Source organism: Macrotis lagotis, chromosome 2 (assembly GCF_037893015.1).
Source record: "Macrotis lagotis isolate mMagLag1 chromosome 2, bilby.v1.9.chrom.fasta, whole genome shotgun sequence".
Lineage (NCBI taxonomy): Eukaryota > Metazoa > Chordata > Mammalia > Peramelemorphia > Peramelidae > Macrotis > Macrotis lagotis.
Genome location: NC_133659.1, coordinates 39237616 through 39260611, shown reverse-complemented (window position 1 = coordinate 39260611; position 22996 = coordinate 39237616). Strand labels below are relative to the sequence as shown.

Below are 22996 nucleotides of genomic sequence, written 5' to 3'. Positions count from 1 at the left end.
ACATGGTTGGCCAATTGCAATGAGGCAGGCTTGCAGTCTGCCAGGTGGGACATTGTGTATAGTTGGTTAGGAGAAACCTACTTCAGAGATGCCAGTAGCCTTTCTCCCAATTTTTCCCATTAGAACTCCAACCACAATTTGTGCCTGTCAAACCCCATCAGGTTACTGGCATCAGTTAACTGTTCCACTAGTATCCTTTCTATGATCGTAAGTGGAGTCACACTTAATGGTCCCATAAGAACCTTGGAGAGCAATTTACTATAATCAGAACTTCAGGTGAATTCAACTCTAAAGGATCAAAATATGCTAGGTGGTAACTATGATCTCACATCAATATCAACAACAAATCCTTGGAAAAATTACAATTTATCTTGTCAATATTGCACAAGTGATATTTACTTTAAGATGCTTAGTAACCAACAGCAAAGACTTGGGATAGTATAAAAGCAATTCTAGTCATCCTTGCTATTTTATGAAACATTTCCTATCCACTATGTTAAAATAGATAAATATAGAATACTCTTCTTGAACTTATGTGACTCTTTAAGTATTTTGCTTATATCTCCACACACAAGTTCTAATTCCAGATGAAACTACCAAAAATCAGACTTTCAAACTGGGGTGACACATAAATCATTACTCTTTACTTACATACCATTCCTGAAATCTTAGCTTTAGAACACAAACAAAACAAAAAAAAATAGATAAGAGATTTTTCAGGGATAGGATCTTATATTGTCTTGAAATGATACAAAACTTAAGCAGAACAGCAAAAATCATGGTTTTAGACTGGAAATATTTATTTACTTGACTCTGAGAGAGAAAACCCTACTTAAAAAAACAACAAACCTAATAATGAGAACTTCAAAAATGTTCAGGGTTCCAAAATTTCATTTAATCACAATAAATTGGACATAAGAGTAATAAATATCTAATTAATATTGCTAGCTTTTCCTTATATTGAACCTTTCTTGAGTGTGTTTCCTTTTCCTAATTTCTAAAATGACAGGTAACTCCTTCATATTCAGCCTTAACTTTAAGCATCATAAGTGAATTTCAAAAATGTCAGCAAAAATTAATCCTTAATTAATTAATTAAGACAAAGTTTCTAAATATAAACTTCCCTTTGTCAAAGATGTTTATAACAGGAAGGAATGTCAATTTTCTAAACCAGAGAGAAATATACTTGATTAAGTTATTCTTATTCTACAAACAAAATTTTACCCGACTTTTAAAATTTTCCTTAATATATATTTTACTCATATGTACTAGAAATAATATTTTGTAGATAGTTCACGTGAAAAATACTGACTAACTGGTTGTAAAGCTTCCAAAGCAAATTATATAAAATATATCCTTAGATGAAGTAGACTTGACAATGATAATTACACCCCCCATTTTGTGCAAGGATTTCTGAAAAAATTCTACACCATTGCAACTCCTTCGGGGTGGGTGGGGGCATCAAAATAAGTATTTTTTGTGGCAATATCTATGTAAAACATTTAATCAAAATGATAATTTTCAATAACTCAGTTAACAAATTCATAATTTTCTTAAACATTAGCCAAATAACCATAGATTGATTTCCTTTCAAATATAGACAAAAATATAGAAGTTGATAATTTCTTAAATTATAATACTTTAGAGAGTTAAAAGACATGATTAACATTCATATTTATGGTAGATTGTTTTCAGATACCCTAGACTAAAAATTATCCATACAAAAAAAGTCATAGCTCTTACAATTGTTTACCAAATTTAATAGTATAAGACAATTTTAGGAGTATAACTATAAACAATATTTTGTATTTTAAAAGTGAGTCAAAAACTCACTAATAATGAAATCAGATAATTTAATTTTGTTCAATAAAATCTAGATTTAACTGTCTCAAAATCATTGTATTTTCTAATAAAAGAAACCATATGAAGTCATGAATTAATATATCTAATTAAAGCAATAATAAAAAGCAACTAATTTTTTCTTTAAGATTTTATTTATTTTGAGTTTTACAATTTTTTCCCCTAATTTTCCTTCCCCCCCCAGAAGGCAGTCTGTTAGTCTTTACAATGCTTCCATGGTATACATTGATCCAAGTTGAATATTATGAAAGTGAAATCATATCCTCAAGGAAGAAAAACAAAGTATAAGAGATTGCGGAATTACATAGTAAGATAATGGGTTCTTTTCCTAAATTAAAGGCAATAGTCTTTGGTCTTTGTTCAAACTCCATGATTCTTTCTTTGGATACAGAAGGCATTCTCCATTACAGATACCCCCAAACTGTCCCTGATTGTTGTACTGGTGAAATGAGCAAGTCCATCAAGGTTGGTCATCACTCCTATGTTGCTGGTAGGATGTACAGTGTTTTTCTGGTTCTGCTCATCTCACTCAGCATCAGTTCATGCAAATCCCCCCAGGCTTCCCTGAATTCCCATCCCTCCTGGTTTCTAATAGAACAGTGTTCCATGACATACATATCCCACAGTTTGTTAAGCCATTCCCCAATTGAAGGACATTTACTTAATTTCCAATTCTTTGCCACTCCAAACAGGGCCACTATGGATATTTTTATACAAGTGATGTGTTTACCCTTTCTCATAATCTCTTTAGGGTAAACACCCAGTAGTAGTATTGCTGGATCAAAGGGCATGCAAATTTTTGTTGCCCTTTGGGCATAATTCCAATTTCTCTCCAGAAAGGTTGGATGAGGTTACAGCTCCACCAACAATATATTAGTGTCCCAGATTTCCCACATCCTTTCCAACATTGATCATTATTCTTTCTGGTCCTATTGGCCAGTCTGAGAGGTGTGAGGTGGGATCTTAGAGAAGCTTTAATTTGAACTTCTCTAATAAGTAATGATTTAGAGCAACTTTTCACATGATTATGGATCACTTTGATTTCCTCATCTGTAAATTGCCTTTGCATATCCTTTGACTATTTGTCAATTGGGGAATGGCTTGTTTTTGAAACTTTGACTCAGTTCTCTGTATATTTTAGAAATGAGTCCTTTGTTAGAAATACTAGTTATAAAAACTGTTTTCCAATTCACTACATTTATTTTGATCTTGGTTACAGTGGTTTTATCTATGCAAAATCTTAAAAAGCATAACAATTGCCTTAAAAAAAAGTCAGATGTTATAATACTACAGTCAAAGGACCTTCACTATGACCCAGTGGGATGGTTTCCCTTATTTTCTTTTACAAATCACATAACTTGACTTAAAAACATTCAACTAATAAGTTTCCTAACATAGTATGATAATAAGAAAACTTTCACTTAAAATGAGAACAAAAAAAGAAAAGAGAGATCAAAATAAATGTAATTATACCTAAATCTATTTTCCCAAATATTACAGAAGTTCAATTCATAATTTCAATTATTTAATATTATTTTTGAACAAGAGTTGAGTGGCCCTATAGCAAAAGGAAGGTTGAACATTTTGTTTCTTTGTGTCTCCACATCAACATTTATCATAAAATAAACTTTCTATATTACTTTAATTTATTCCCATTTTTTTCACATTCCAACCATATGCCAGACTACACACTGTATTTTTAAAGGCATTGTTTTATTAACTTCCTAATTTTTTTTCAACCCAGTGGGACTTTCTTCTCAAAGAGCTCCAAATCACTCATTCTCCCAAAAGGAAATATAAATCTCTACTGACTATTCCTTGTTTCAATATAGGAAAAAAGTAGGGGTGGCTAGGTGGGGGGGGGTGGCTAGGTGGGGGGGGTGGCTAGGTGGGGGGGGGGGGGCGGCTAAGTGGCACAGTGGATAAAGCACCGGCCCTGGAATCAGGAGTACCTAGGTTTAAATCCGGGCTCAGACACTTAATAATTACCTAGCTGTGTGGCCTTGGGCAAGCCACTTAACCCCATTTGCCATCCAAAAAAAAAAAAACTAAAAAAAAATATAGGAAGAAGTTTGTAGGACAAATTCTTAGAATAAAGTAATACTTCTTGTTCATGTCAACTTGCAGACAGATACCCACTCTTCAAAGCTATGTTTCTAGAGAAAAATCTTGTGGTACCCATCACAGCTCGAAAAGGAGGAGGGGCCTGATATCACCACTTCTCTAGTCAAATCTGACTTTCATGGCACAATAATTGAAAAAGGGGTCCTCCATAGTGAGGAGAGACCTCACTGAATTTTTGTCTTAAAAATAATAATTAGGGGTGGCTAGGTAGCACAGTGGATAGAGCACCGGCCCTGGAGTCAGGAGCACCTGGGTTCAAATCCGGTCTCAGACACTTAATGATTACCTAGCTGTGTGGCCTTGGGCCACATTTGCCTTGTAAAAAAACCTAAACAAAATAATAATAATTAGATTAAAATGTGCTAACCCTCAGAGTTTGTCCTATTAAGAGACAAACATTGACTACCAGAGTTTGGCCTAAAGAAAGAGCACAAGAGAATTAGGTTAACAATCACTTTTATTAATATTTCTCTAACTTCACAGATTAAACAGGGGTGTGTTGGGGGGTGAGTCCAGCTAGAGACCCAACCCCAAAAATGAATTTTTATAGTTTTGACTATCAAAAATGTAGTATCTAAAAAACATCACCTCTGATTTGTTCAATCAAAGAAGGGCATGGTCCTCTGACACAAAATGAGATGGGGCAACTCAATAAGAGGTGGGGGAAACTCAGGTTTAGCCAAACATCAGAAATTCTAGTAAGAGAATCCTACAAAGAATTGGAAAGTGAGAGAATGACTATCAATTGGGGAATAACTGAATAAGCAAAAGTATATGGATGTTATAGAGTATTATTTTTCTATAAGAAACTATGAGTGGTCAAAATTTAGAGAAGCTTGGAAAGAATTACATGAACTGATGCTGTGCTAAGGGAGCAGAACCAAGAACTTGGTACACATTAGCAACAACATTGTGAATTGAAAGACTGTAATGGATACAACTCCTCTCAGCAGTTCAGAGATCAAGGACAATCCTTGGAGATCTGTTATGGACAATACCATCCATGTCTAGAGGAAAATAAACAAACAAATAAAATACAATACACCACGGAATGTAAATGTGTACATATATATATATATATATATATATATATATATATATATATATATATATATATATGAATGTATCTTACTGTTTTTCTTTCTTTTCCCTAAGTTATAATTTGGAAAAATAAAATATACTTTTGTTTTAAAAAAATACCCTATCAGTTATGCTAAAATCCTTCTATGCATGGAGATAGGTATAAGGCTATTTTGAAGAGATTAAGAAGACATGTTTTTCTTCTTAAATGAACATTTTTAAATTCAAATGATCTTTAAAATTGTTAATTTCATCTGATTATCAGGAAGCTTCTATATGAAAGGTATTTTTAACTAGTTCTGTTGTTTTATATTATATATAAATATATATAAATAATATATATTATGTCATATATATTATATTATATATATTATATATAAAATATAAATAATATATAAATATATATATATATATATATATTTGAAAGGGGCAAAATTCATCATTTCAACCTATAACTAATCTTACTGTGCTCTTCTCTTCCTAATTTTTTTAATGCAATGGGACTTTCCTCTTCCCCTATTTGCTGATATTGGATAATTTGGGACTGGGCACCAGAAAGACTGAATGTGAATGTTGCTTCAGCTGCTTACTGTATGTGTGAACCAGCGTTACTAATTTACCACCCTTGATCTCAGTTTCCTCCTCTGTGAAATGGAGATAAAAGAAACATTTAATTGCCTATTACTGTGAAGACATAATGAGAGAATACACACAAAATGTTCTGTATAACCCCTAATTCTGATGCTAGTTTTTATTCTTTCCCCAATGAGGACCTTCCCATATTCTCCTTTAGGATCTGAGTCTTTGGCTGTTGCAGCCTCTAGGCTTCTTGCCTCTACTGGACCCTCATGTATCACCCTTCCTTTCCAGTCTATTCCCGTGACCCCATTGTGCAGTCTCAGACAAAGAGCATCTGGATGTGGTGTGTTGATCATCCTAGTGAACATGATCATGTCTTAGTTCTACTGGAAACAAAAGGCCTGGGACATGTGGAAAAGGTAATCAGTAATATTCTGCTTACTAACGTCCCCTCCCTGTGTCTTCCTGACTTAAGAAGAAATGACCCCTTCCAAGAGTCAGTCCTGGGTGGGTACAGCAGCAATTTGCCAAAGGATGCTGTGGGGTCCTGGACTGGGGCTGGGTCTTTGTGCTGCTGACATCACTTTGAGGAAGAAGATCATGCTATGTGAACATAAAGACACATCACAGGGTCCTATTACTCTCATTGTATCAAGGAATTCACAAAACTTCCAAGAGCAGAAATAGATGGGCTGAAAGAACACACTGACCAAAACCCCAAGATGAGGCAGACATTGGTCCTCAGGTCAGCCTGGTTGTCTGTGAATCCTGTGTTCTGAAGGAAGTTCCCATTTCTTTAAAAAAAAAACTCTGAAAATCTATTATCTGAATCTGTAACTCCATGTTATAAATTCACCAATTTATATTGGTGAATAGGACTTCAAATATTTTTTTCTTAAATGATTGACATATTCATTTCATGTATGTAGCTAGAAATACACAATTTTAGAAATGAAGAAAATGAGATTCAGTTGTCACCTGACTAGTTATAGGAATTTAAAAGGATATTTCTAGGCAGTAATAAGACATTCTTAACATTAAATGCTGTTTTTTTTCTGTCTCATCCCCCCAAAAAAATCAGTCTACCAAGTAGCCAGCATTTGCTAAGAACCCACTACCTGCTGGGCTCAGGGAAGAAAAATGCCAGAGACTTGGGCTCCACCTTCAAGGTGGGACATAGGATAGTGTGCTGAACTTAGAGTCAGAGAGATATGAGTTTGAATTCTACCTCAGACAAGCAGGTGCTGTGTGACCCTGGTAAAGTCACTTGGACCCTCTCCAACTTAGTTTCCTCAATTGTTAAATGAGGATAGCAAGTGCACATACATCCTAGGGTTATTGCCAGGCTCAAATGAGATAATCTTTGTAAAATGCTTTGCAAATCCAAGTTATGCATATTTTCAAGCTATTAGCAAGGTGTATACAAAAGCCAGGGAAACTGATAACCCTTAAGGCATTCTATTATATGTGATTCATGGTTGCTTCATTTTATATGGCTATTCTTGTTCTTTAGGAGTTTTGAAACTGCAAGGGCCTCATACTCCACTCTCAGAGCTGAAATTAATGGCTAGACTATGGGCACATGAGTAGAATCATCTCTACATAGAGATGCTTGCCTACTGAGACCCCAGGGAATCTATGGGAATCTATGTCCACATGCCTGTGTAGAAGCTGTAGGATCTTTCACAATGCTGTTTCCACAGACAGTTCTGGAATTATGTGTGCTTTCAAGGTAGTGTGACCACTGTTTTACTGGTCTGGTTCTTTCTTTTTTTCTCAATGGATGTTATTTTATTTTTCCAATTACATCTTATAAAAGTTTTTCAACATTCATACTCATGCATAAGTATATTTTAAGTTACATAATTTCCTTACCCTCTCTTTCCACTCACTCCTCAGTGGGGAACAGTCAGGTGAATATTGTTCAAAAACATTTTTGTTTAATATGTTTACTGATTAGTCATTTTTAGTATGAGGAATTAGGATTAAGGGGAAAAATAGAAAACCATGAGATAGAAAAGAAATACATAAGAGAAATTTTAGAAAGTGAATGTATTGTTCATTCATATTCTGAAGAGGTTTTTGTTTTGTTTTGTTTTCCTTCCTCTGGATGGGGATAACATTGTCCATGGCCAGTTTCCTAGGGTTGCCCTAGTTCTCTGAACCAATGAGAGGAGCTGCATGCATCGAGGCTGATCAGCTCACAATGTTGCTTTTAATATATACAATGTTCTCTTGGTTCTGCTCCCCTCACTCAGGATCAGATCCTGTAATTCATTTCTTGCTTCTCTAGAGTCTGACCATTTAAGGCTTCTTATATAGAATAATAATATTCTATAACATTCATATGCCATAACTTGTTCAGTCATTCCTCAATTGTTGGACATCCCCTCAATTTCCAATTCTTTGACACTACAAAAAGAGCTGCTATGAATTTTGTAACATTTGAGACTGGAAATTGTGAAGTCTGAAGAGCAAACGTCTTGTTGCCCTTGGCAAGAGGATTATCACTGTGCCAAGCTAATTAAAAAAATATTAATCAACTATTATATATCAGACATCATACTAAACTGAAGCTGCGAATAAGGGGTAAATAGGAAATAAAAAGAAACTGAAAATGGGAGAATGAGAAAAAGAGAAATCCTGTGTAAGGGCATGGTTTGCATGGAGTGAAAACCAAGTAGAGCTGAGAATAGCAAATGTTGAATCAACTGGAAAGTTCTGATATGAGCCCTGTGGAAAAGAAGACTGGAGGAATTTACTGCTACACCCTCCAGCTCTCTAATCAGAGGGGATCAGCAGCTAAAGGAAGTGAGAATGTGCTGAGAATCAAAAATTCAGTCAAGCAGGATGATGATGAGATTTTAGGTGATTAGCCTATCCTGGCGGAGGCCTGGTGATGTAAAGATTCATTGTCAAGGTCCTTTTGTTTGGAAATAAAAAAAAAATTTTTAGAAGATTAAAAAATAACCTTCAACATCCTAGGGTTTCATGCCAGTTGTATTTGGCAATTTTGTACCCATCATTATATAGGAAATAGAGAGTATTCAAGGCTTGGGATACAATCTATGAAAAAGCATGAAGTCCTGAGCATAAAATAGAGCCACACTGAGAAAGCAAAATTTGCATTTTATCTTAGAGACAATGGGCAGCACCCACCAAAGTTTCTTGAGGAATGACATGGTTTGACCTACACATTAGCATACTGTTTGTCCCATTTTACCCACTATTGGACAGAAATTAACATTTTAAGATATAAGCAGTCATTGAATTATTGATCTAGATCTGGAAAGGACATCAGTAATAAATAAAATAAATAAATAACAAGTAAGCAAATAAATAAGCAAACAAACAAATGAATGAATGAATAAATAAATAAATGAGTGAATGAATGAATAAACAAACAAGCAAATAAATAAATAAACAAACAAACAAACAAACAAACAAATAAATCTAAGGGAAATTCAGGGAGATTTTGAAGAGCATATACTGTCTGAAACCATACCAAACAAAAACAAAAACGTTTTGCAACCTTTGTTAATCATATTTTCTACAAAATCTTTTTGCTTCCTTTTTGGGAATGTCTTCTTCAAACATAGATTTGATCCATCCTGCACCTTTGAAGTGACAATGGAAGAGATTTTGATTCTATAGTCTTATGGAATACCCAGCCTTTCCTTCTTTTCTCTAGATGCATCAAGGAAGCTCACTGCTCTAAGTTCTTCTGCTACATGAGATTGAAGTCAATTAGTCTCTTCTGTGCTTTAAAAATTATGTATAATTGATCAAGCAAAGAACAATGAATGAATAAATGAATTGAGGGATGAAAAAGCATTTTCTAAGTGATTAGTAGATATAAAGTACTGCACTGAATGCTAAAGCTAGAAAGGGAAAAAATCAAGAGAGTTCCTGCTCTTCAGTAGGTCCCATACTAACAGATGAGAGAACATAGAAGACATTTCAGCTCCAAGTCAGATAGTGAAGCATCAGGATCTTTATTTAGGGTGAAAAGGCAAAGTAGTTAGGAATTCCTCTTCTTTAATGTCACTTCCACAGATAAAATCATAGCAGTTTTGGTGACTGAGCCACTTGAAAATGCCAAAGATTTCCAAGAATGTCCAGAAATAGTTGTTCCTTAATCTTCAATAACTTTGGCTTCAGGACCTGAAAATGTATTTATAGGAGGTACCTCTATTGGATGGGAGCTGAGGCTAGGCTGCCAATAGGGTTGGTGCTGTTAACTCTAATTTTCTTAGGCTAAAAATGAAATAACAAAAAGTTTAGCATGAAGTTTTGAAGTTTTAATCTGTAAGATCTTGCCAAAAAATCTACAAGTAGAAGACATCATTTAATATATCAACCAAGAGTTTAATGAGGGGAAAATATTCATAGAAATCAAACAAAGAGTTATAAAATTTTGACATCCAACCAATCAGGTTGCCTATTAGTACATAAAGGTGCACTGATTACCCTATGATTCTCTAACCTATCTGTGAGATCTATTCTAAATCAGCACTGACAAAGTTCTAATTAATAGCAGAAATGCTGTCACCTATACTGACTTGATATTTTATATTGTTTTCTGATGTTATACATATACAAAACATTGGGATTTCTCCCTTTTCAAAGTTTCATAAGTATAAGAATTTATTTAAGTCTCTTATCGAGGTAACCAGACCAATTTCCTACCTTCTCAGAATGGTCTTTGTCTAAAAGTTGTCATAACTGTGAGAGTCAAACTTGTAAATGCAGTTAAGGGGAACAGGCTAATTCACACAGACTGAGTTGGCATTCATATTTACATATAGCTAGAGAGACACAGACCTTGAGGAAGGCAGAGGTGAACATTCAGACTTATAATCCTGAATTAGAGACTGAATTAGAGAAATCAATATTTGATCAGAAATATAATATTTAAAAAAATTAAACTTTGCAATGATCTACCCTTTCTAGGGGTCTCTTGGGCCTGCTTGCCTATTGGTAGAAGTTGATGCTGGTGTTGGTAAAGAAGAAAAGTCATTTATCTGAAATGATTTCCCTCCTTAATATGGTCTTTCTCCAAATAATGACTTTGGGGTCCAGGAAGGAAAGTGATTGGAGTGTCCAAGTGGCATAACTGTTATCAAGAGGCAGAGCAATTTTGGATTCAATCCAGTGTTTCCTTTTTCCAAGACTTAGGGGACTTGAAGGTGCTGAGGGTGCAACTTACCTGTTTCTTCCTTGGTTGTCTTTCTTGCTTAGTGAAACTGAATGAGCAGGTGGGGTTTATTCAGTGAGAAAATAAATTTATCATTTTGTTGCTAGTATATAGAAATGCTGATCTTTAACATGGATTTATTTTATATCTTTAAACTTTCCTGAAGTTAATTATTTCAACTAGGTTTTTAATCAATTCTCTAGAATTCTCCAAGCATACAATCATATTATTTGCAAGGAAAGATATTTTTATTTTCTCATTGGCTATTCTAATTCTTTCAATTTCCTCTTCTATTATTACTATAATTCTCATTTCAAATTAGTATTGAATAAGGATATCCTTGATTTACCCCTGATTATTCTGAGAAGTCCTCTATTCCATCTCCATTTCAGATAGTGTTTAATGATGGGTTTTTTTAAAAATAGGAATAGGTAATATATTTAGTTAACGATGTTTTCTGAATTATTGAAACAATTATATGATTTCTGCTTATGTTGATGTCTGTACTTATATTGAATCAGGCTTTGAACTCCATCATCCTCCATTTGAAAAATGCCAAAAGAATATAAACAGGTAATTTTCAAACAAAGAAATCAAAGTTATCTATACTTATATAAAAATGCTCTAAATTACTATTGATTAGATAAATACAAATTAAAACAACTCTGACCACTACACACCTGTCATATTGGTTAATATGACAAGGAAATGATAAATGTTGGAAGGAATGTATAAATATTGGGAAACTGGGGCACCATAGGTAGAATTGTGAACTGATCCAATCATGTGAGCATGATTGAACAATCTGGAAAGTAATTAGGAGCTATGCCTGAAGGACAATCAATTTAACAATATTACTAAACAGTGTGTATCCCAAAGAGGTTATAAAAAAAGAAAAAACCTACATGACAATTATTAATTGCAGCTACATTAGTGGTGGAAAAGAATTGGAAATTGAAAGAATGTCCTAGAGCAGCTAGGTGGCACAGTGGATAAAGCAACAGATCTGGAGTCAGGAGGACCTGAGTTCAAATGTGACCTCAGATACTTAATAATTACCTAATTGTGTGACCTTAGGCAAGTCACTTAACCCCATTTTCTTGCAAAAAAAAGGAAAAAAGGAAGAAAAATATCCAACAATTGGAGAATGACTGAACAAAAATTGTGATGATATTTGATTGTGATAGAATATTATTTTTTCAAAAGAAATGACAATGAAGATGACTTCAGAAAGACCTAGAGAGACTTATATGAATGGATGATGCAAAATGAAGTGAACAAAACCAGGAGAACATTGTACACAGTAGCAGCAATGTTGTATGAAAAAGAACTTTAAATTACTTAGCAATACTCAGCAATATAATGATCCAAGACAGTGCCAAACAATTCATGATAAAATATGTTAGCTACATCCAGAGAAATGATAGCTGAATACAAACTGAAGCAATTTTTCCTTTCTTTCCAATTTCTTTCCTTCTTCCTTCCTTTTTTCTTTTTGCTTTCTTTCTTTAAATCTTTTATTCTTTTTTATTTTTTTGTTCAAATCTTATTATAAAAAGTGACTAATAAGGAAATGCTTTATATGATGGCAGATAACCTATATCAGTTTGCTTATAATCTCAATGAGGGAGGGAGGATAGGGTTTGAAACTCAGTACTTTAAAAAAAACTAAATTTAAAAATGACATTGATATATAATTGATAAAAATAAAACATTTTTAGAAGAACCTGGATACAAAGATAGGCTCCAACTTCACCAGTTTTAGGTGTATTAGAATATCTGTCAGTTAAAATACAGACTGACCAATAAAATAGAAAGGTTGATAAATAATCTTTTAGGTAGATTCAAGGCAATGATTTAGATTACAATCTCAAACCCCAATCCTAAGGCATCAGACCATGACTAGACAAGACTCATATAGTTTCAGAGATGAATGGTTAAATAATAGGTTACTGACATAACGTGTTTTGTAGGCAGACTCCAAGAATGACTTATGGATCTTTGCCCTGGCCATCCTGCTCAGCAGCACCTTTGTCTACAACACCGTTAACGACTGGGACTTGGAACAGATGCAGTATCCTTTCAGAATTTTAGATCATCCAAGAAATTTTCAACGCTAATTTTTCTTTACAAGGATCGATGATAAATTATCTATACTTTAGGATGTCTCATCATGAATTTCTCTGCCAAGAAATACTATGTGCCCAAACTTCTCGAATCATTGTTCCCAAACCAAATAGTCTGATCCTCACATGACAGTCTAGCACCAGGCCTACAAATGAAGCCTGGAGTGGACTTTGGTTGAGCTTGCTATTGTACATAAGTATTCCACTTCCATGTTCAAGAATTCTGAAATGCCTTGAACACTCCATCATACTATATGCTAATCTTTGTCAAGTCTCTTTTTCTGCCCTTTCTAATCTTGCATCCCTCCTTTGTCTTTCTCTACCTAGAATCATCACTCCTGTTTTACATGAAGTGGTGACCTCTCACCTTGCCAAAAAAACCCTTTTCATTCTCCCTTGTTTCCATCTCATCCTTTTTTTCTAAAAGGTTATCCTTTCTATCACCCTTGCTCTTTCATTAATCTTGAATCTCTTCCTATCAATAGGCTGCATCCCCATCATCTACAAAATAAGTCATGTCTCCCATATGTTTAAAAAAAATCTCACTCTATCCTTCTATCTCAAAACTACAATTCTATATTTCTCTTCTCATGAGACTTACTGAGAAGAATGTCTCTAATCAGTGCCTCTATAGCCATTCCTCTCACTCTCTTCTAACCCTCTACCATCTTCATTCTGACCTCGTCATTCAACTGAACTTCCTCCATTCAAAGTTAACATTAAACTCTTAATTACTCATCTTTTCTCAATCTTCATCCCTCTTGATATTACCACAACCTTTACCCACTGTGGATCAAGCTCTTCTCCTAGATATCCTCCCTAGATTTTCATGACACATTTTTTCTTGTTTATTCTCCTATTTTTCTGATTTCTCTTCAGCCTCTTATGCTGGATTTTTATTCAGGTCTTTGCCAATGACAGACCATCGGTTTCCCACAAAGTTCTGCCCCAAGCTGTTTTCACTTCTTCCATTCAACTTTCTTGTTTGGTAATCTCACAGGCTCCAATAGATGCAGTTATCATCCCTATAATAATGTGTATCTTGTTCTAACCTCTCTGCTGAGCACGAGTTTCTCATTTCTAGGAGCCTTTTGGACATCTCAAGATAGATGTCCTTATATATTGATTTCAATATGAATATATACCTAGATATCAACATTTGTCTATATGTGCCTATGTGCATATCTATAGCATACATAATTGTATGCCATATTACCTCCTCTTTAGGAAAAATCATGTTTTTGTCTTCATTGGTATGCCTAGGTCTCAGAACATTGTATGATGCATAGTAAACATTTAATAAATGAATATAGTCAGACTGGTTCAATACAAGATCTTTTATTCTAATACTGTAGCAATCAGGAATCATAATGAGACCTTGGATCTCACCAAGTTGATTAATGAAATATCAGGTTTATCAGGAATAACCCTGAAAAATTCTTCCTTTCTCCTTTTACATCTGTGATAGGAATTGCATGAGTACAGAAGGGAATGTGGGCAAGAGAATTTATATAATTAATGGTGGGAAGGGATCTTCACTGGGCAACTCCTTTTTTCTTATCCACAATCTTAGCTATGTAAAGGAGGTGACAAAGCTGATGGAAGTCAATTCCTTTCTTAATGATGATGATGAAGATAATAGTTATTTACAAGAATATATTCATCACTTCTTCCCAGACCTTGTATGGGTTATGCATAAATTTACCGAGAAATTTCACCTACTAATATGCCCCATAAGCCCAGATGAATGTCTGGAAAATGTCCTGAAATTCAGAACAGGTAATTTGTTTGAAATCAATTTTGGACACATGATTGGCCCTGGGTAGTACAGGGAGAACTGACATCCAATGTTTTTTTTCCATTTCTTTGCAGCTTAACTGTTTATTCCTGTGACTTATTCTTTTGGATCTCATGGACTAAAGAAATGGAAGCTGAAATCTATCTAGGCTCTCAGGGCTTTGTAGAGAGTCAGTTGATCTCCTTTTTTGTAGTCCCAGAATTTTCATAATCTAGTGTCCTCTTCCAAGAAGGAATAGTCTCTGAGATAACTAATTTTGCCAACTTCTGACATGAGTTTGTATCCTCTGAATTTACAAAAGAGATAGATGGTTTTGTATGGTTGGTAAGCAAGGAATTTCAATAAAAATGAATGACTTGATTTTCTGAGTTTCATTGAATCCTAAGGAATTCTTTCTCTTCAGTAGTAGCATAGAATTTGTTCACAGCAAGAGATAGATAGCCATGTTCTTGAGAAGGCTTGTACATTCACAAGGGGAAGTACATTTGGAGTCAGACAACATTGGTACTCATTGTCCATGTGACTTTGGGTAAGAAATTTAAATTTAAGTGTTCTCATCTGGAAAAGGAAGAGTATGGACTCCAAGATCTCCAAAAACCCTCAGCTACACATCCATTAACTAGTGAAAAGAGAGGGGTTTCTACCATAGAGAAACAATGGATATGTCTCTCTCAAATATAATTTGCTTATCCTAAAGATTTCTGACTGACCTTCCAAGCTCCCATTCAGTTCTGTCTTTGCTCTAGTAACCTTTCTTCTTCTAATACTTCATAATGAATTATACATTTAAAAATGCACAAATCTCTAATTTTTTCATCATGATTTTTTCATCATAGACTGGGAACCCTTTGATGGCATACTGACAGATATGATAATCTCACTGCAAATGTCTCTAAATTATGTTTGACAATGAGTTCCTTCAATTCTAGTCTAAAAACATTAATTAAAAATATACTCTACTAAGGGACTGTGCTCAGTAATCAGTGTACAGGGACAAAAATGCCTACCCTCAAAAAGTTGACATACTAGTGGTACAAATTATGTGAGAAAAGAGGGTAAAATATATATGAAATAAAAGTGTGGAACAAGGTATATAAAAAGAACGAGAATACAGTAGACTGATTAGAGAATAAGGGTAAGAAAGAAGGGTTGAGAATGACTTCTGAGACAGTTTCCTCTCAATGACCAATTCTCTTTATAGTGGTAGACTTGTTATTAATTTAAAACAAGCTATGTCTCCTTTTATTAGCCTGGGAGCCTGTGTTCTTCCTGATCTTATCCTCTAGCTCTTGGGTCTTTTTTCATTTTAGGAAGTCACAGCTCTCTTTCTCCCTTATCAGTAAATAATGCAGTAATATGCTGAGTTCAATGATGAATCTATGAGAGACTCCATTAAGATTCGGGGTAAATCCATTTTCTCTGCATGTTTTTAGGCATCTCCTCTGAATAACATAATACATTATCCTTACAGGAAGTGATTCATTGCTTGGTTTCTAATAATCTCTCCCTAAATAACTTCTAGTTTTAAAAATTCTCTGTCTCATTCTACATTACATTTGGAAACAGAAAGACTTGACTACAGCAACCGGAAGTCTTAAGCATCTTCATAACCCCTTGTTCCAGGCCTGTGTCTTAAGATTATCTCTGTTTTCCTATTCCTCAGGCAAGGACATCAATGAAAGTAAAGCCAATCTTTCAAGAGAATGTATCAGAAGAGTCTTTATAAAACGGAAGTGTTTTCAATTTGTGCTTCCAGCAAAAAGAAAAATACAATTATCCTATTCTGATTATATCCAAGAGAGCGAGATGGTACCTGCGTTCAAGCATCAAGCAGACAACTTCTGCTCTTATATCTTTTCCAATGCAAAACCCAAGAGATTTATTGATAACATCATGATCAATGGGAATCGTGAGTTTTCTTTGCTCCAAAACATATTGGTTTGGGATTGTGTATGTGTCCTTTGTTTCTCTGTAGGGGTACAGGTATTGTAAGATTTTTGCATTACTCTCCTTATGAACTTGGATATCATTGCTTGTGTTTCCCTACTTTTTATTTTAAAAATCTTTGCATAAAAATATGTACATGGAGACAATAACAGTGATCTTTGATAGAGATTAAATTAGATAAAAATAAATCAGAGAGTTGCCACAGGTGTAGAGAAAGTCATTTACCTTAATTCTTCAAAGGTGAAGTGATTAGACTTAATTAAATATAATCCAGTGACTTCTGCTTCTATCTCTGACAATATTCTACAGCAGGGCTGTCCAAAATATGGCCCGCAGGCAGCATGTGGCCCTCAGTGTGATTTTATGTGACCCACCTATGTGTTTTAATTTTCACAAGTGAAAAAATAAAATAATAATTTGCATGAAATGCATATTAGATTCTTTAATTCCAGAACTAAAAAAAAATCTCATTGATGCTAATTTTCTTTTAAGCAGTATTGCAGATGGAATTTTCAATTAATCTGTTCCTTCTGTACTAAGCAGTCGGTGTTTGCTTTCACTTAGTGTCATTTCCTCTCATATTGATAACTCACATTCCCCCACTTTCTAAGAAGTAATTACTATTATATTAGTGTACTGTATTTTTTTGTCCTGGGTGCAACCCTCGAATAATTATTTTATTTTAACACGGCCCTAAGATAATCTAATGTTGGAGAGCCCTGTTCTAGAACACATTATTAAGGGGCCAATCTGTAAGCAATAAAGAAAGAAGAACTACTAAAATCCGGCAGATAAACAAATTTTCCTGTTTGACTATGGATTGGTATAGATCAGAGAAATAATTTCAGTTTAGTACAGTGAGAAATCAAAAGAATATTTAACTGTGTCTTGCTATGATTATGAATAATATAGAAATAGAAAACAAGTGAGAATACAGTTAGGTAGATTCAGAATATATTAAATGACCAGACCCCCCCTTTAATAACTTGGAGTTACATTGAAGGAAAACCTTTGATGTCATGCCTCAAGGATTTATATCATTTTCAATAACATTGACAAAGTTTAAAATGATGCAAATGAAATGGGGAACCAAGGGATAGATATCATAGAACTCAGAAGAACCAATATATTGAATGAAAGAAATGAGATACAATGTTAACTGGCACAATAAAACAGTGACTATAAATGAATGATGATATCTCATGAGAAGAAATGCCAACTTCTCTATATAAAAATATAGAGGAAATAAAAATAGTTCTTGGGGGGGAAGACATGAAGAATATACATGGATTACAAATTCACTATGGTCAGTAGTCTCAAATGCACAGTTATTCAAGTCTTTGTTGCAAAGAATGAGTCAAGTATTTGAATCCAACTAAGTCACTACTAGTCTTCTGTATTCAATTTTAGGTACTTTACTTTAGGAAAGACAGAGACAAGATAATGAAAATTGGTGAAAGGACTGAAGTTTACAGAAGAATATGGAAAATTACTTAGATCCATTCCATTTGATCTCAGAGGACAAAATTATGAAAATTGGGTAGAATTTGCCAAGAGGAATATTTAGGGGACAGCTAGATGGTGCAGTGGATAGAGCACCAGCCCTGGGGTCAGGAGTTCCTGAGCTCAAATCTAGCTTCAGACACTTAATAATTATTTAGCTGTATGACCTTGGGCAAGTCCATTAACCCCATTGCCTTACAAAAACAAAAAAAAATTTTAAAAAGAGAAATATTTAGGCCTGAAGAAAATTGACACTTCCTAATCATTCAAATTATTAAAACAGAATAGGGTGCTTTGAGTGGTCATGCTCTCTCCCCCATTTATTCAGAAATGTCTAGTTGTAATTGGAAATCAAAGAGATCCTTGATCAGGATGGGTTCAACTAGATAATTAATACTTGAAATTTTGCTCTTTGTCTCATCTTCCATTTTATCTTGTAAATCAGGGTTGGGAAAGCTGCTGGAGATCTATGTGAATGCAATCTCTAGTAGAAGCGATCTCCTGCTGAATAATACAATGTTGGCATTGGCTCAGACTGAGAACTCAGCTGCTGTGCATAAAGCTACCAACCATTATATAGAGCAAATGGTCCTTAAAGTGAACTACCCCATGGACACACTCCAGGACTTGGAAAAGCTACATACAGACTGTGAGAAAGAAGCCATTTCAATTTTTCAGAAGCATTCTTTCAGGAATGACAGAAACAAGTTCTGGAAGGAACTGATGGTACGTTCTCTTATTTATTCTTCCCTTCTTATGTCTCTTTTCTGAGTGAAATCTAATTTTTTTCCAATTTTTTTACCTTGGGCTCTGTCTACTTATTTCATATGAGAATATCCTGGTTTATCTAGAGAGCTAAAGGTCTAAAGGCTCAAATCTCATTTGCCATGGAATAAATGTTCTTTCCTAGTGACACATTGAAATCACTTAGAAGACAAACTATCACCCACTCACACATTTGCTGAATAGATAACGTCCTATTGTGGTTTCCCTGGAGCTCACAAATCCACTCATCCCTACACATGTTTCTACCCTTAGAATCCTCAGATTCCTTCTAGGAGCATATGCCAATCCAAGCATAAAATCTGCATTACTTAGCCTGGTAGCATTCGGTCCACACCAAAGGAAGAATCATTATTATACGCTTTCAAGACAGGCAGTGATATGGAGAATCATTTGATGTAATCACCTCATTTTTGGAGTGGGAGGACTTTAGGCCACAAGGAAGATAGTTTACTTGTCCATAGAGAGAATAGATTTAAATAGAGAGAATCAGATTTAAAACTGGAGCCTAAGTATCTCAGCTCCTAAGCCAGAATTTTAAGTCCCATTCGACCAAACTTTTACCAGAAAAAGAAAATCAGGTAGCCCTTCTCTCAACAATTTCTTTAAAAAAAAAACACCATTTTCAATGAAATAGGGAACTTTGATAGCCTCTGAGGATCATGTCAATCATGATCTGTTATTATTATTATTACTGTTATGTTGCCTCAGTTTCCCTAAATGTTTTTCTCTCCATCTCACTGGCAGAAAATCTTGGAAAACCAGAAGAATGATTTCATACTTCGAAATGAGGAAGAATCGACTAAATATTGCCAAACTAAACTTGAAAATCTCTCTCAGACCCTGAGAAAAGCAATTTCTCAAGGCACCTTCTCTGTGCCAGGGGGTTATAAGCTCTACAAGGAAGAGAGAGAAAAAATGATAAACAATTATCATCAAGAGCCCAGGAAAGGGATAAAGGTGATCAAAGACCCAAGGGGCCAGGAATGGTGACACAGCATGGTGGTACCACTGATCCCATTGGATATGGAGCAGTGATTTTCTCCCACCAATAATCACCCAAAGAGGAGAATGTCTGGAGACTTCTGATTTTATAGTTCATATCTCAGCTGGGTGTTCCTAATAGAAATCTCTTTTACCTGTCCAGAAAACATGCTTTGGACTTTAAGAAGCTAGGCCATAATAAGCCAGATGTGACACAGGCTGCCCTAGTCCTTCAGGTCCATGCTTAGAAAAAATGTGATGCTCAGAGCTGTCCCTCCTTGTGGACGGGATGTTGGTGCTTCCTACAAGCAGGTCACATCAATGGACTCTGTGTTTACTCTCCAGAGTCTATCATATCCCAAAAATGTTTGCAATAATTTATAAGAAAAGAATTATCGGGGCAGCTAGGTGGTGTAGTGGATAAAGCACCAGCCTTAGAGTCAGGAGTACCTGGGTTCAAATCCGGTCTCAGACACTTAATAATTACCTAGCTGTGTGGCCTTGGGCAAGCCACTTAACCCCATTTGCCTTACAAAAAAAAAAACCTAAAAAAAAAAAAAAGAAGAGAATTATCTATCCTATAGCATAGATTGCTCCTGCCATAGAAGCTATGCTCTTCTCAGCATCTGACTCAGTCTGAGCAAAATTATGCATGTGTCTCTTGTGTGCCTGTCCAGGCAGAGGACGTCCTCCAAAGGTATCTGCAGTCACTGACAATGACAGAAGCATCCATCCTGCAGACAGATCAAGCTCTCACTGACCAGGAGAAGGCCTTGGAAGGTAGAGGGAGCTGAGGTGTGAGGATCTAGTCAGGAAGGAATTTGGTGGGTTTGGAACAAAATTCTCTCTCATTTGACATGAAGATTAACTGAAATACTTGGGATTCCTTCTTCTCTACTGTGCCAGGCTACTCTGAATTTGTAAACAGCAACTGTGACTATGACTAAGAGGTCAGAGAGATTATTCTTTCCCACTTGCTCAGCTTTGCTTCCATGAGTCTTATTTAAAAAAAGGAAATTTAGGACTTTTAAGTCTCTTTCTCAGAGTCAGTTTGGATTCTGAAACAGGAGAAAACTTAATGCGTCATTCTCTGGCTCAATGACATCTCTCTTTATTACCTCCAGGATCATATATAATACTTCTCTATTTAACATGTAAAACCCTTCAAAAATTGGCGTTTTCTTACCTTTACTGTTTCTTACATCTTACTGCCTCCCTCTCGGTATGTTTAGCAACAGTGATGATTTGTGATTCCTCAGATACAAGAAGATGCCTCTGATTTCCAGGCCTTTCCACTTGCTGTCCCCTAAGCCATTAATGTTCTGCCTCATTACTCATACCTAGTCAAAATCCCACTTTCTTCAAAAGGTCTTTTCTCATTCTTCCAGCTTTTAATGCTACCTTCCTTATTCACACTGCTTCCAATAACTCTCTATGTTTTTGCATCTGAATAATTATCTGAATGTTGTTTCTTCCCTTAGAAGGACAGCTTCTTGAGGGCAAAAATTGCTTATAATCTATTAACTAATTAATTTGGGGGCTTTCAAGTATACAGTACTTAACTCCTAGTGAGTAATTAACAAATGCTTGTTGCATAATTAGTAAGAGATGAAAATTAACCTCACCTGATTTAATTTTCTGACTTTCTTTTCCATCAAACAGCTGAACGAGTCAAAAGAGAAGCAGCTGAGAAGGAGAAGAAGCGGTTGGAACAGCAACAAATGGAAATGCAGCAAAAGATGGAAGCTCAGCAGAGAAATTATGAAGTAAACACCAACCAATTGAAAAAGAAAATGGAAGAAGATAGGATCCAGATTCTGAGAAAACAGGAAATGATTTTGCATCATAAGCTAAAGGTACAAAAAGGCTGGGATCAGTGGCTATGTTTAGGAAACAACACCATCACCATGGGAGCAAAGGGATGGGGAACACGGGCAGGAAAGGCAAATTTGCCTTCATGAGAGTCAGTATAGTCAAGAGCAAAGTACCCTGAGCTTTTCATTAGAAGATTTAGGCTTGGGCGGCTAGGTTGCCCAGTTGATAGAGCACCAGCCCTGGAGTCAGGAGTACCTAAGTTCAAATCCGGTCTCAGACACTTAATAATTACCTAGCTGTGTGGCCTTGGGCAAGCCATTTAACCCCATTTGCCTTGCAAAAAAAAAAAAGATTTAGGCTTGAGTCCTTTCCTTATCCTCAATTTTTTCATCTTATAAGATAGTCAATCACATCTGCCTCACTGAATGCACAAAATTGTTGTACATATCAAATGATTTTGGGGTCATTCATAGTGCATCCCCCCAGTTCTCACAATGAGGTGCAAGTCTATTCCAGGTTCAAGCCCTCACCCTATGGGTTTCAAAGTTCAAAAGTCCCTACCAAAGTCTGTGTTTTTTCTAGTCAGCTAAAAGAAACAATTAACTCAAAGCAAAGACCTAATGCTACATCCATTTTATACAAGGAAGATAATTTAACAGTCATCTGACTAGAGAACATCCCTCAGTTTTTCTACCATAGGAGAACCATGAATTTCTCTGAACCTCAACTGGAATGAACCCAGGGACCAACCTCTTTGGAACAAAGATCCAAGGTCATCCTCACCAACATATATTCAAGCTTAAAGCTAATTTTGAATTCTATTTCCTGGTCAGCAATCTCTGGCATAAGGTCTGAAAGTCCTGTCTTAACTACCATTACTAAACTAGGCACATATAGTATTTATTTAAGGCAATGAGGTTAAGTGACTTGCCCAAGGTGATACAGCTAAGTAATTAAGTGTCTGAGGTTGAATTTGAAATCAGGCCCTCCTGACTCCAGGGCTGGTGCTTTATCCACTGCACCTCCTAGCTGCCCCAGGATACTCTTGCAAAAAACTGTAGAAGGCTAAATTCAAAACCCCCTTTACCCAGTGTGCCAACACCTAAACCCTCGGCTCTTTCCTGCAAATGTAAGGGAAAATGAGCATACCCTATCACCCCATTGATGGAAGTAAAGGCAGTGAGAAGATTTCCTCTACCA

At 35.4% G+C, this 22996-nt stretch overlaps 1 protein-coding gene across 3 annotated transcripts in view; it reads left to right on the top strand.

The window, feature by feature from the left end:
- LOC141512633 (guanylate-binding protein 3-like) overlaps positions 1–22996 on the top strand; it is a 34097-nt gene that overhangs the window by 7963 nt on the left and 3138 nt on the right. For all 3 annotated transcript variants that reach the window (XM_074221730.1, XM_074221729.1, XM_074221728.1), the window contains exons 3-10: positions 5935–6062; positions 12814–12914; positions 14540–14745; positions 16428–16673; positions 18660–18940; positions 19745–19957; positions 20659–20761; positions 21644–21837. In XM_074221730.1, the coding sequence (XP_074077831.1) occupies positions 5982–6062; positions 12814–12914; positions 14540–14745; positions 16428–16673; positions 18660–18940; positions 19745–19957; positions 20659–20761; positions 21644–21837 (1425 nt within the window). In that variant the 5' untranslated portion in view covers positions 5935–5981. The remainder of the gene's footprint in view (positions 1–5934; positions 6063–12813; positions 12915–14539; positions 14746–16427; positions 16674–18659; positions 18941–19744; positions 19958–20658; positions 20762–21643; positions 21838–22996) is intronic.